The sequence below is a fragment of the Protopterus annectens genome, chromosome 3.part0, assembly GCF_019279795.1.
Source record: "Protopterus annectens isolate FY-2018-M chromosome 3.part0, PAN1.0, whole genome shotgun sequence".
Taxonomy (NCBI): Eukaryota; Metazoa; Chordata; order Ceratodontiformes; family Protopteridae; genus Protopterus; species Protopterus annectens.
The window spans coordinates 1,338,943,187-1,338,958,165 of record NC_056731.1 but is presented as its reverse complement, the minus strand read 5'-3'; the positions used below and the strand labels follow the sequence as shown (position 1 = coordinate 1,338,958,165).

Genomic DNA, 14,979 nt, shown 5'->3' with positions numbered 1-14,979 from the left:
TAGGTGTGTACTAGGCTAATGGCCCTGGGGCCTTTACAAGCCTAGCCCACAGGACTGAATGGTTACGGAATTACTGCATGCTGTTCATACATTACAAAATGTACATTTACTCTAGTTACTGTTGGCTTATAAAATACAGTTTAATACCTAAAAACTTATTAATGCAACCATTATAAAGGTTACTTTGCATTTGCCATTTACAGTATTCTAGCAACACTCATGGTTCTATGGATATGACCATTTGTTAGAACTGTGAGGTGAAAAGGCTCAGGCCACGCCCACTGGAAGTTAGAGTACAAACCAAAGAGCTCCTTTGAAGGGAATGAAATGCACACTGAAATTTCTGTTCCAGACTCTTCTTTCGATTCTCAGACATATCTACATAATTTAACACATTTATCAGCTGAACTACAACGTATTCATCACTAAACAATATTTTCTTCTGTTCAGAAGCTCAGTGCAAGATTTCAGCACCCATTTAGACCCTGCCGGTAATTCTCAGAGCGAGGATGTACAATTTACCTACCTTTCTAAACAAAGTTACAGTAGCAGCTAATAAGGGTCCCATGCCCTCTTCATCACTGTTAAACAGCTAACACACTAAAAAAAGCAAACCTTTTTAGTCTGCATTCAATAGAAATCTCCATGAACAACTATGTTTATCCTGCATACGTCAGGCTACTGGCAATGTAAAAGAAAATTTGTAACCCATTATTATAACACGAGCACAGATAATGACCGAGCCATTAAAGTACATTTGTTAAGACTTTCTATTAAAGGGACACTAGTGAACAAAGTGTCATTCTTAGGGTAATGTAACTTAACAGTACAAAGTCGAACATGGAAGTTCACAGAGAGGGTGATAGACATCTGTTTCTGATGGGCCATGAAACAGGACTGTCACAGGCAATGAAGGAGCTTAGGTAGCTGGGAAGTAGTGTGGAAGTAATGTCTCCTGTGCCACAATGTGACAGTAATGAATTTAAAAAAAAAAAGATCTTACACTGCTGCAGACTCAATTCCTGCTATGACAATAGCTCTGGAGAGTATGACCATGTAGAACACAACTATGAGGCACTTAATATTATACAAAATTTTGTACTCTTCATGTAGCTGCAAAATGTACAATAAAAAGTCTAAGAGAACACTCAACAATAAACAGCAGTACAGATCTGTGAAATAGCAAACCACCAGAAGTGTATCTTAGCAAATGGGCAACTTAGCTAAGCAAAAGCTAGACACATTTTCTTAATAGATACAGTAAAAAAAACTTCCTTGCTTTCACTTTTACATGCCCTTTACTCACTAAATGAAGATACATACATGTTATAAGGTCAATAATGGACTCTCTGAAAGGCAGCATTTACACATAACATAGGACCAATTTTTTTGAAGATTTTCCTCAGAACTCATTTACAGTAAACATCAAACATTTCAGTAATCTTGAAAATTAAGCTCTTAGCTGCTTTTTTACTATGTGGCTAGCAAAGAGTATTAATGGCCTTCTGACTCCGAATTACCCTAAGCCTCTGAAAATTGTAATGTGCTGTACTTGGTGACCTTACTTATTGAAGACTTTACTGCAACATTAGGGGCCACTGTCTCTTCTCTTACCAAAACCTGCTGGTGACCCTCAGGTTCGACACTGACTAGGTATCCATGTGCGCCAGGAGCTGAGACCACACTTCCTTCCATAAGGATAACATTATGAGCCCCTCCTACATTAGAAACAGGTTGCAAAATGCTTTGTGCAGGAGATCCAGCTGCATGTGATGTTTCAGCCAACACATAATGCTGCTGAAGTACAACAGGTTCGGCAACAACGCCGACAGGACGAAGAAAAGTGCCAGGAGCTATGGAATGCTCAGTGACTAAAACATGCTGCTGTATGGCAGCCTCGGGTGTTGTTCCAACTACCTGAAGATTGGAACCAGAGGCATGTAAGCCATCCAGAACCACAACATTTTGCTTTACTACTGATTCTGGTGTGAAATGACCGACCTGCACACTAGGATTGGCTAATCCTACATTTTGAACCACAGTTTCACTACTTGATTCAGCTGACTGAGAATGGCTGACTACCTGGGATGTGGATATGCTGGTGCTGTGCAGAGTGGATTGGGACTGACTGACAGCTGGCTGAATGGGTGGAGCTGAGCTATGCAAACTAGATTCAAAATGGTTGGTTGCTTTTGCTGTAGACTGACTGAAGCTCCCTAGAGCAGATCCAGATTGCCTGACTGCTTGTTGTTGGCCAGCTGTGGAGCTCTCTCCAGTGGATATAAACTGACTGAACGTCATCTCCTTTCTGATTTCTAGGCCTGTACAAACTTCTGCCAGTTGCTTGAACTTTGGTCCAAGATCATCTAAGAAGTCGTCCTCCAAATCACTTTCAATAAAGCTGCAACAGCCCACGGAGCCAGCTGGTGAACCAATTCCTTCATTTTGATAAATCATCACACAGTCATTTGCTGCTTTCCTTGCATCCTCCTCACTAACTTGACAGGATTGCTAGAAGGAAAAAAAAAATAAAAAGGGGAAACAGTTACTGGAAATTTCTAATAAATTTAACATAACATAAGAGCAGCTCCATGGACCAGCTGAATATGTTTTTATGCTGCCATGCAGCAATTTGTTTAAACCTTGCTATGTCTTACAATGCATCTCTCACTACTCTTGTGGCATTTCAAACCTGCAAACGTGCAGCAAACAATTTGCCAACATTATTTCATTCACAAAAGAGGGCAAGAAAGATTTTGTACAGAAGAACCTTTCAGCCTGTAGTTGAAGACTGAAGTAAAAGGTACTGCTGTTTACAGTTTCAATGAACAGTAATGCAATTATAATAATTATAATCTTACATTCAAGGATTACTGTGTGGGCTAGGCTATGTCCAGTCACACAAGATAAATGCACAAAACTGCATGAACTCACATGGTATTTTCAAATTCTGAACTCTCCAAGTACTGCTAATTAATGGAGTGTATACAGAAAAATAAAGATATCTGATATGAGACATAAAACAATTTATGTATACTGTACTCTAAATTTTAATGTCCATCAACCCAGGAAAGTTCATTAGAAAAAATATATAACTTTCTAATTCTTGTTTAAGTGGGCATGACTTTACATTTTAAACACTGGTTATGGTAAATATTTTTGGGATGTCTATCAGTTTATGAACTACAACTGTATGAATGCTATCTTCCCAGCTGCATTTCCCTAAAGCTACAAGCCTTACAATGTTTTTATACTTATCAACTCTACTGTGAAATCATGGTTGAGAGAGCTGTCTTCCACTCTGAAGAGTGCTTTACTCTGTGGAATTAGTATATAAAAGTAAAAGCAGTTATGGGTGGTTAGTGACTTCTTAACAGATATTATATATATTTTTGGTGTGTGCTACATTTTAACATGTTTGACTCCACTTACATAGAACAAAAGACTCCCAAATTAAGGAGAATAAAATAGCTAGATAAGAAACTAATATAGACATCAGAAAAATGAAGGCATCCTGTGAACTCAGACTAGCTACAGAAGCCAAATGTAAAGTACAGTTGTGTACACTTACCATAAATGTAGATGTTCGAGTGTATTCACTGTTGCAGTCATTACATTTGGGTTATCTGCTTGCAGATAGCCCTCAGTCAGCCTGATTAACAAAGTCGTGGGTCCTGCGTCAGTTGCTTTCCCTTCTTCCACGACGTCAGGTCGTCAGGTATAAAACATGCAGCCGACGCCATTACATCCGTTTTTCTTGCCCCAGATGTCAGGTTCCCCCCTAATGGGAAGCAATTAAATATAAAAGTACAAAGATATACCTCCAACAAAAAAGCAAATACACCAAAAAGGCTTTTAAGCATAGTAAATGAAAGTAGAGGTATTGCCAAAAGAAGTTAGGGGGCTGGAGGGAGGATAACCAGGACTGCAACAATGAATACACTCGAACATCTAAGTGTACACAACGGTACCATGTTCTTCACGTTTCACTGTTGTAGTCATTACATTTGGGTAGATTCCCAAAACTATGGTTGGGAGGAGGAATTTAGATAGCATTAAGGCCAGCTATAAGCAAGACTGCAGTGGCAAAGCCAGCTCTGGATTTAGAGAAAATTGGCAAATGATAATACTTGGTGAAAGTGTGTACAGAACTCCAGGTAGCAGCTTCTAGGATGTCCCTGGTAGGGACAACTCTGAGAAAGGCTGTAGAGGTAGATGCAGCCCTGGTGGAGTGAGGTCTGATCCCCTGGGTGACAGGTTTTCCATGGTGCTTATAGCAGAAATTAATGCAATGGTGTATCCATTTAGAAATGGTTTGCTTTGAAATAGCCTTCCCCTCTGCCCCTGCAGCAAATGGCACCAGCAGTTCAGATTTCATTTGAGATTTAGTCTTGTCCAAGTAGAATCTAAGTTGTCTGTGCACATCTAAGGAATGCAGTATCCGTTCCCCCTTTATTCTGTGGATTGGGAAAGAAGGTTGGCAAATGAATGGACTGATTAAGAGCCACACTGGATACCACCTTGGGCATGAAGGATGGACTGGTTCTGAGGGACACCCTGTCCACATGAAAGATGATGAAAGGCTCCACTGCCATAAGGGCCTGTAATTCAGATAGTCTTCTAACTGAAGTGATTGCTAAAAGGAAAGCTGTTTTCCAAGAAAGAAATTTTAAGTCTGCAGTAGCAGCTGGCTCGAGATGAGGTAGAGTGAGTTTCTCCAAGACAAAGTTAAGGTCCCAGGCTGAGGTTTGAGCTCTCCTGGGTGGTCTCAATTTTTTGGCCTCTCTGAGGAACTGCTTGAGCAGTGGAGGAGAGAAGAGGGGAGGTTCTGTGTTATAATGAGCTGAAATGGCTGACACCTGGATTTTAATGGAGGAAAAAGACAGGCCCTTGTGAAGCATCTCAGTTAAGTATTGTAAAATCTGAGGTAAATTGGGCGCTGCTGTGCTGATCCCTTGAGACTGGTTCCAGGCACAGAATCTCTTCCATTTTTCAGCACAAGATTTTCTAGTACTAAGCCTCTTTGCCTCTAAAATGATATCCATCACAGGTTTGTTGAGGGATGGTAAGGGAGAGATTACGTAATTAGTCAGGCTGCAAGGTTCAGTGTTAGAAGCTGAGGGTGCAGAATCTGGTTCTCCTTCTGATACAGCAGGGAAGGAGTCTGAGGCAGGTGCCATGGAGATAACCGTGACACACCGCGCAGGAGGGGGTACCAGTGTTGGCGTGGCCAGTCTGGAGCAATCAAAATCATCCTTGGTTTGTCCTGTTTGATTTTTAGTAGTACTTTGGAGAACAGAGGCAGAAGGGGAAGGCATAGACTGATAGGTTTTTCCAGCTGAAGGACAGAGCATCCACTTTCCAGGCTTGTTTGTGGGGAGTCCTTGTGCAACATGTGTCCAACTGGTAGTTCTGGGGAAGAGGCAAACGGGTCTATTTCTGGGCTCCCCCATTTGCTTGTCAACATGTTGAAAATCCTTGGTTCAAGTTTCCACTTGTGTGGGTCCATGAAGTTTCTGCTTAGTCCATCTGCCAGCGTATTTAATTTTCCTGGCAGGAATTGAGCTTGTAGGTGCACCTGGCAGCTCAAGGCTGTGTTCCACAATGCCATGGCTAGTCTGCAGAGGGGGTAAGAATGTGTAACCCACTGTTTGTTTATGTACCACATAACAGTGGTGTTCTCCGTCTTTACCATTAGCTGTCCTAGAAGAATGTGGTCCTTGAAGGCAGTCAGAGCATTCTGTACAGCGAAAATTTCTTTTTGATTGACATGCAGGTGCATTTGACTTGGGTTCCATTTGCCCTGAATGCACTTCCCTGCCATGGTGAGCCCCCCATGCAGAGTCTGATGCATCTGTTGTTAGGGTTTGGGCGGCAGGAGGTGGTGTGAAAGGTAACCCCTTGTTTTGGTGTCAGGCCTCTGTCCACTAAAGGAACTCTAGGCATAGGCAAGGTATGACAGGAATCATTGTTTCTAGGTCTTGAGAATGTTGACACCATAGGCTTTTTAGGTACCACTGTAGTTTCCTCATATGCAATCTTGCATATAGAATTAGAAGAATGCAGGAGGCCATGAACCCCAAGGCTTGCAGTATTTGTCTTGCAGACAGCAGGGTTTTTGTGGCCACTTGAAGTAGGTTGTCAAATGAATTTGTTTCTCAGGCGTGAGGTAAGCCATCTGGGAAGTTGTATTCGAGCTTGCTCCCAGGAATATAATTTGTTGACAGGGTACCAGGTGTGATTTCTTTTCATTTATGGTGTACCCCAGACAAGTTAGAACCCTTTGTACAAAGGCCAGATTATTCAAAAGTATGTCCTGGCTTTCTGCCTGAATTAGACAATCGTCCAGGTATGGGTATATTTGAAAATTTCTTTGCCTGCAAAATGCAATAACTGGAGCTAGGCACTTTGTGAATACCCTGGGCGCAGTAGATAAGCCAAACGGTAGTGCAGAGAACTGATAGTACGTGTAGCCTGTTTTGAAGTGTAGGTATCTTCTGCAAGATTCCCTGATTGGGATGTGCAGGTATGCTTCTTTTAAATCTAGTGTTGCCAACCAGGCTTCTTTGGCTAGCATAGGAAGTAATTGGTGAAGAGTCAGCATCTTGAATTTTGGAATCTCCAAAAAGGTGTTTAGAGTAGACAGGTCCAGGATAGGATGCCATGAATTGTCTTTTCTGGGTACCAGGAGAAGTCTAGAGTAGAAACCTTGTCCCTTTTCCTCTTCTGGTACCAGTTGAATAGCCCCCATGCGTAAGAGAGAAAGTACTTGTTTTTGGGCCTCTGCCCACTGATATATGTAGGTCCGGCCATCTGCTTGGTGTTGGCAACGTGTGGAAGTGAAATCTGTATCCCTGGGACACTATATTTAAAACCAATTTGTCCTGGGTAATGAGTTCCCAATTCTTTGCATGAAGAGCAATCTTTCCCCCCAAAGGGGCAGTCAGTGAGAAGTGCTTGGAAATTTTAAAATGAAGTCATTGAGACAGTTTACCATACGGGAAAGTCTTATTATTTCCAGATTTAGAAGTGGAGGCCCCCCACTGCTTAGTTCTGTGTGTCCCGTGGGACTGAAACCTGGGGTTTTTTGCTGTGTCTGGGTTTGGCTTGAGAAGACCTGGAAGGGGTTGGAAAGGACCAATTCTTAGAGGGCCAGTGACTACTAAATCTTGGAGGCTGAACTTGTAAAAAAATCTTTAACAGTTTGCATAGATTTAGCTTTATCTTTCATCTTTTTAAGAACTTCCTTAGCCTTGTTGCCAAACAGGCGGTCCTGATTTAAAGGAGCATCCAACAATCCAACAATTTAGCTTTAACATGATCAGGCAAAGATTGCTCCTCAAGCCAAGCATGCCTTCTGAGCACAGACCCAGTAACAGCAGCTCTGCAAGAGGCCTCTAATGAATCAAAACTACACTGCGAAGTATGTTTTCCAACTTAAGCAGAACGCATTAAATCCTGTAATTCTTTATTTTCCACGCAGTCAGGAATCAACATCATTTTCTGTTTAAGCAGTCCAATAACATGTTGCTGATACTTTAACATATGAAACTGGCAGTTTAAAGCCCTAATGGCCAAGGTTGCAGAAGTGTAAGCCTTCTTAATCCATCTATCCAGCGCCCTGGAGTCTCTATCAGAAGGGGTAGGATTTTTAGCAGTAGAAGTCTTAATGCCCTTGGGCCCCTGTGAAATAGCCTCTGGATCTGCAACAGGATTTTTAAAAAGGAACTTGTGGGACTCAGGGACCCTGTAGTATCTGTCAGGTTTTCTGGGAGCAGGGGGCAGGGAATCAGTGGCCAAACTAGATTCCGAAAAAGCATCATCAACAATGCCTAGTACAGGAGGAATAGCTAAAGGCCTATGCTGAGGTAAGAGAAGAAAATCCCTAAACCTCTTTTTTGAATCAGAAAAAATCCTGGCTTTCCCAGTGGAAATGCTCCCTTAGAGTATGTAAGGTTTCCCCAAAAGAAAAATCCTCAGGAGGAGAAGCAGGGGGAATGGAGTCCTCTGCATCAGAATCTTCATAAGTAGATAAGGGCAAATCCAGATCATCAGAAGAATCAGAAAAAATAGAATCCTGATCAGAAGATTCATAATCAACTTCAGTCCTAGGCTTCTTAGAAGGGGGGGGGGTTGGCTACCCCTGGTTAGAGTTATTAGATCTTCAGCCATTCTTATCATTTGTTTTTTAGGCATAGAGGCCTGGGCATGTGGCCTGGGTGTTGTTTTTTAGGCATGGATCAAGATTTAGGCCCAAGTAAAGGAGGGGGCGTAGGTTTAATATGCAAGTCCGTAGGCCTGAATACACCCTCAAAAGTCAGTGCCTGCACAGCGGCTCCAGACCCATCCAAGGTAGAGACATCCATGGGTTCCATAGTTGAAGCATCTTGCGGCATACCAGACTTCGAATGGGTCTCAGTAGAGGCCTGCGAATCAGAAGTAGCAGGGGCTGCGAAACCGCCTCACTGAGTACTGGCGACTGGCTTAGGAGAAGCGTCGGCGGCGGTTTTGGACCATGGCAGCCTGTCTCTGTCTTCATCTTTGCGTTTTCTTGGAATCCCAGTAGTAGGATGGCTAACCGATGACATTTCTGAATAATTAAACTGAGAACCGAAATATTTAGAGGAGAAAATATACCAATGGCAGATAGTGCGCTGATTAAATAAAGCACAAAACCGACAGCAAGGTATGTCATTGTCAGGTCATAGGTAAGGAATACAGTACGAATGAAAATCTTTATGAGGTATTTGCTTTCCACAAGTAATGCAATTATTAACTTTTACTGACATCGGTAAGGAGCAAGGAAAGTGTTTGCCCAACGGGGTACTTAGCTTTAGTTGAAGACTTCGGTTCTGAAACTCGAAAATGAACATTTCAGGAGTCTGCCGACTGGCACTTGCGAACTGCTTCTGCTTTGGGCACCGCAGGGCAAGAAAGACTGATGTAATGGCACCGGCTGTATGTTTTACACCCATGACAACCTGATGTCATGGAAGAAAGGACAGCAACCGACGCAGGACCCAAGACTTTGTTAATCAGGCCGACTGAGGGCTACCTGCAAGTAGATAACCCAAATGCAATGACTGCAACAGTGAAACACGAAGAACATCCACAAATCCTTCTTTAGTTACACCAGGAAAATATGAAAACAGCACTCAACATTACTCTTAGCTTATTCATAAAGTTACTGCCTACTCTGATCTGGTGGATATTACAAACATACCGCAAATAAGTTTAGTGCTAACTTCACCCCAGGGACATCTACTCTAAGCCAGTTTTTCCCTGAGTCAAGTAACTATTATAAAAGAACATGTACTGAAGGAACTCTCGAAGAATACCACATCCATGAGACCTGACAACATATCCTGTTGCCCAGTTGACAGCAATAAACAAGCACTGGTTAACCGGCTCTCTAACTTCTTTAACACAAGTCTAGCAATTGGCTTAGTCCCACACATGTGATGCACAGCTGCTGTAACATTACTTCTCTGACTCCTGGAATTAGAGACCTAACCATCTAAAAACTCTTGTATACTTGTCTAATTAGGATATCAAAAGTCCTTCTTAATAAATTTAACAAACTTCTTTGAGAGTGTTGTTCACACCATAGACTGCGGGCAAGCTGTTTACACAGCATATCTTGCCCTTACTAAGGCATTTAATATCACATTACATTCAAATATAAATTAACAAGTTGAAGGAGCTCCAAACTGATCTGCACATGGTTAGATGAACACCTGACTTACAGAAAGGACACAGTAATGGTACAGGGTGTGAATGAGGGTTGTCAGTAGAGGTCCACATGGATCTGTGCTAGTACATCTGCTAGTCAGTTTCTTTTTCTCAGATCACTCCTTACAAATGAGGGCCTCTGATTAACAATGTTTGTGGACAATTGTAAGCTGGGATCAATCAAGTTCCATGTGGACACACAGGGTCTCCAACAGGAGCTTACACTTGTCAATTGCTGGTGTACAAAAATGGGCTTAAACTCAGTTCTAAGAAGTGCAACATTATAATGTTCGGTAAGCACCTCTTGGCCCCATCTAGTAGTATAGATAACTCACCACCGCAAAATTAAAAAGTAAAAAGTTCAGTGAGAGACCTAAACATCTGGGTGGTTAGCTCCCTTCATGTTTGAGCATCATGTTGCAAAAAAGGTACGTCTTCCAGATCAAAAGTCCTCACCTCTTTGTAGTCCACACTGATAAGACCTACCACTGAGTTCAATGCCCTCTTTGGTCTCTGCTTTAGTAAACATAATAAGCAACTGGAAAGACACCAGAGATTTGTAACTAAAAAGATAATGGGCTCAAAAGACCTGCGATACCAAGAAAGACTGGAGGTTTTGGTGGTGGTGCTGCGGTAGCGTCGTCACCTCACAGTAAGACGTTATCCTGTTCGATTCTCAACTAGAGTGTCTTCTGTGTGGAGATGTGCGTGAATGGGCGTACCTTCTTTGAAGGTTGTGCATCAGAGCTGGCAACTCGGCACGTAAAAATCTACTGCCAATCATTAGCAGACTGGAGCTCCGCTGTGGCGACCCCTAACCGGGAAAAACCAAAAGACACAACAACTCAGTGTCATGCAGACTCCTTGGGGATGACCTGTGCCTTGCTTATAGGCTTAAGGGATCCAGTAATAGAGAGAGGGAAATTTTGGATGCAAATTCTTAAGTAATGCCCATACAGGATATTATATTCATAAAGTAGCAGAGAGTACTCTAAGATCCAAACCAAAACGAGAATGGAGAAAGGAGATTTTGCCAGTAGGAGTACATTAAATATTATTTATTTATTTATTATCAGTTTGATTACCGGGGAAGTCCACTGGACCAAGAAGTGCCCATTTTCAGTGGAGGCCCGGGGAGAAAAGCTCCATGAGCAATACAATACAATAAATGTTGCAAAATACAATCAAAGGTTATAAAGTGAAATACAAGAGTAGGATTCATATATTCAAGAATTGCAAAGTGTTATATACATTATGAGACAGTTTAACAACGGAAAACATTTTTTTTTTTTCTGATTACAATATTTACATGCTTGGAGTCAAATAAAGTCTGCTAGTTCTGGTTCTTTGGAGCAATAAGAATAAGTATGAGAGTATAGTGGAGTGGAGGTAAGGAGAGCTTAGTGGGGAATCCCTAGAATTTATGTGGGGTGAAAGCAGGAGCATTTCCATTTGGAAGATAGGTGTAGGAAAAGTTGGGTCTTGAAGGATTCAGTGTTGGGTATGGTCCTAAGAGAAGGAGGCAGAGAGTTCCATTTTTTACCTAGAAAGAAGGAGAGTAGAAGCTGGCCAGCGGGACGTTTGGGTTCGTGAATGGAGATTAGGTTTTGGTGTTCAGATCTTAGTGATCTATTTGGGATGTATGAAGGAAGGATGTTCTTTAAGGCTGGGCATATATCAGGGAAGAATATTAGTTTATGAGCGGTGGTTAGTTGCAAATAGTCTAGGTGGTTAGGGAGTTCTAACCAGTTCAGAGATTGTAGGCTGAGGCAGTGGTGAGTTGATGTTTTGGATTTGGTGGCAAATTTAGAGATCTTATTATAGCAGGCTTCGAGCTTAGAGGTGTTGGTAGCAGACAAATTGGTCAGAAGAGGGTTCCATACAGAAGGGAAGGTAGGAGGTAGGTGACTGCCAGGGTATGCCTAGAGGAGTTGGAGAGAAAATGATTGTTCCTATATAGCTACCTAGCTTTTGGTGGGTTTTCTTTATGTTTTGTTGTATGTGAAGATCAAATTTGAGGTTTTCATCTATGGTAATGCCAAGGAGTTTTGCAGAGGGGATCACTTCAATGGCAGTGTTAGTTTGGCTTAGGACATTGAAAGTGTTTTTGTCCAAGGAGGTTACCTTGGAGGGGAGGAAAATTAGTATTTTAGATTTATTGGAGTTGAGTGAAAGGTGGTTTTGGTGCATCCAGTTCTCTGTAGTGGAAAAGGCTAACTGAGTTTTAGTCAGAAGTTCAGGAAAGTTGGCGGAACAGACCAAGGTAGAGTCATCTGCATATTGGATGACCGTGGTGTCAGGGATGACGGTGTGAAGGTTATTTATAAAGATGTTGAAAAGCATGGGTCCAAGGATGGACCCCTGAGGAACGCCAGTAGGTGTAGGCAAGAAGGAAGAGGAGGAGTTCTTCCATTTGACAGCTTGAGATCTGTCAGATAGGTAACTGGAGAACCAGGATAGAGTATTAGGGAAGAGATTGAAGTTAGTCAGATGATGAAGTAGGTGCGTATGGGAGATGGTGTCAAAGGCTTTCGAAAGATCTAGCAGTACTGTGGATACAATGAGTCCAGAGTCTTGTGCTTGATTGACAGTTTCTAGGAAGGATAGTAAGGCAGTTATGGTACTGTGGCCAGGATGGAAGCCGTGCTGGGTGGGTGTTAGGAGGTGATTGTGAATTAGATAAGGCAAAAGTTGGTGGTGGACACATTTTTCTAGAATTTTAGATATTGGACAGAGTAGGGCGATGGGGCGGAAGTTAGAAATAGTGGTGTTTTTGCCTCCTTTGTGAAGAGGTAGAATGTAGGCTGAACGCCAGGGTTTCGGTACGTATGACTCATTTAAGGATCTACTGATCAGAATACTAATTGGGAGAGCAATACCTTCAGCTGCATGTTTGAGGAAGGAGGAGGGAATGTTGTCAGGGGCATTAGAGCATGGCTTTAGCTTGGATAGAAGCTTTTTTATAAAATTAGTGGAAACAGGTTTGAGATGGAAATTAAGGGGATTGTTGTTTGGGTTGTTGGGCGTTGTGAAGAGGGAATTACGTGGGTTCTTATTTGGAAATGTTTTAGTTAGTTTAGCTATGGATTCAGTAAAGAAGGTGATGAAATGGGAGCTCAGTTCACTGTCAGATAGATTAGGGTCAGGGCAGGGATTGTTCTGTGATCTGGGATGGAGAATGGAGTTGACCGATTTCCAGAATTGTTTTGGGTTCTTATTGTTGTTGGACTGAAGTTTATTATAGTAGTTTTTTTTTGTCCTTGGTAATAAGTTTTTTTACTTGGTTGGGCAAGAGGGGGGTTGAATTTAGGCAAATGAGCCAGAGTATTGGAATCAAATAACTAGAGAATGAAAGATAATAAAGAGAACTTAGTCCAAGAAGACATTTGGACTGCAGGCTAGAGACTGCCTTCCCAACCAGGGATTGCTATCAAAGAGTATACGCAAAGAGAAAGGGATAGGGAAATCTTAAGTGAAAGACCTTCTTTGGTGGAGCTTTTAGTTGAATCTAGAACTGCAGCTGTTGTTAAAGGGATAATTAGAATCATATAAAAAACATTGGATAACTATAGGAATCAATCAAAGGAGGTCAGAAAAGATTGGGAAGACAGACTGGAAAAGAGTACAATGGGAGGGTATATGAAGAGCTCCCAAGTATACAACAAAGTCCAGAAGGTTTAGAATCTTTGCTTGGACGTGTTTGCATAGGTATTTTATACCCAAAACAGACAAATAATTTTCCTTGGGTAGATACATTTTTGGAGGTGTGATGAGGAAAAAAAAAAGGTAACTGGAAACTTATGTTTTGGGAATGTAATGTGTTGGCCAATTTTAGAAATTCCCTACACAGTACTCTGCGGGTGAACAAATGGGTGTAACTAAGAAAATGATTCCATTGAACTGGGTCAAAGGATATGAATAACTTAGAAATACTAAAGTCTTGAGATTAATTATGTTGGCTGCCAAAAAAGCACTTCCTACAAAACGGAAATCAAAGTCTAAACCAAATGTATTTGAAGTATGGATTATTATAAAAGACATAAAAAAGTGGAAGATGGCTATTTAGAAACAGGAAGGAACACATTACAGAGGGATAAATGGAAACTGTGATAACAATACATGCAAAATAATGTTCATGAAGAGGAGGACTGACATCTATCAGAAGACAGGAATTCAGCAATATATGTAATGTAAATAAATGAAAAAAGTTAATATGATTTATTTTATTTTCTGTTACTGTATGTTTGCTTACATCTTAAGTGATAAACTGTTACAGGTTAAAACAACAGGGGAGATGGTATATCTATAGCTGCAGGTGATTTATCAGGAAGTGTCTGAAAATGTGCTCTGAAGCACTTGTATAAGAAACAGATCACTGAAAACAAATGAAAGTTTAATAATGACAGAAGTGGTTACATTTGCAATTAGACGTACTACTAGCAGCCTTAGTGCTTAAACATTAAATATAACAGTGCATAATTAGGTTTACTTATTAAGGTAGTCAGTGCACTATGTATTAAGGCTAAACCTTTGCTGAGAGCATACAAGTTGATTTTTTTCCCACATCTGGGTGGGAACTAGAGACAGGACAACGACAGAAGGTATCTGTGCAAGGGCCATCACAAACTCTAGCATGCTCTTGCAGCATGATTAATCCTCACCTTAGAATACATAAAGCTTATATTAGAAAACTGCACATAGTTTTGTGTTTGCAAGGAGTTAAAAGAGCTGTTGGGGTAAAAATGTATTTAGTTAATTGTTTTTAGTGTTTTGATTACAGCAATAACGTCTGGGAAATAGGACACTGGTTCAAACACATATGAGAAGTTGCAACTGTACACAAGATCAGCCTGCTAAACATTACATGTGCATGTAACTTGAAAGTTCAAAACCTATTCAAAATAACTGTCATGCAGAATGCAGAATATGTAAAAGTAATAGCTTTTATCAGAATGACTACTTTAACAATTTTATCATGGAATGCAAATTGCACTGCAGGTACAGACAAAAAGCAAGTAGTACTGAAATATTTTAAGAAGCACAGGGTGTAACAACAAAGCTACAATAGACAGATATGTGAATAGAAATGATCTTGTCAGGTATAACTCAGAATTGATATTCAGTCCAGTATCAAGGAGAAATGAACATCGTGGATGATATTAGTGATTGTAAGAGGGGCTCAAACAGTGACCGAACAGGAAAAAAGACAATAATGGTAGATTTGTGGTAATAACATGTTACTGGCTG

At 41.1% G+C, this 14,979-nt stretch overlaps 1 protein-coding gene across 1 annotated transcript in view; it reads right to left on the bottom strand.

Moving 5' to 3' along the window:
* Positions 1 to 448: 448 nt before the first annotated feature.
* The window catches only part of LOC122796737 (desmoglein-2-like), a 1,662,953-nt gene continuing 1,648,422 nt past the window's right edge, over positions 449 to 14,979 (bottom strand). Inside the window, exon 15 of the mRNA XM_044065446.1 lies at positions 449 to 2,511. Within this exon, the coding sequence (XP_043921381.1) occupies positions 1,522 to 2,511 (990 nt within the window). The 3' untranslated portion in view covers positions 449 to 1,521. The remainder of the gene's footprint in view (positions 2,512 to 14,979) is intronic.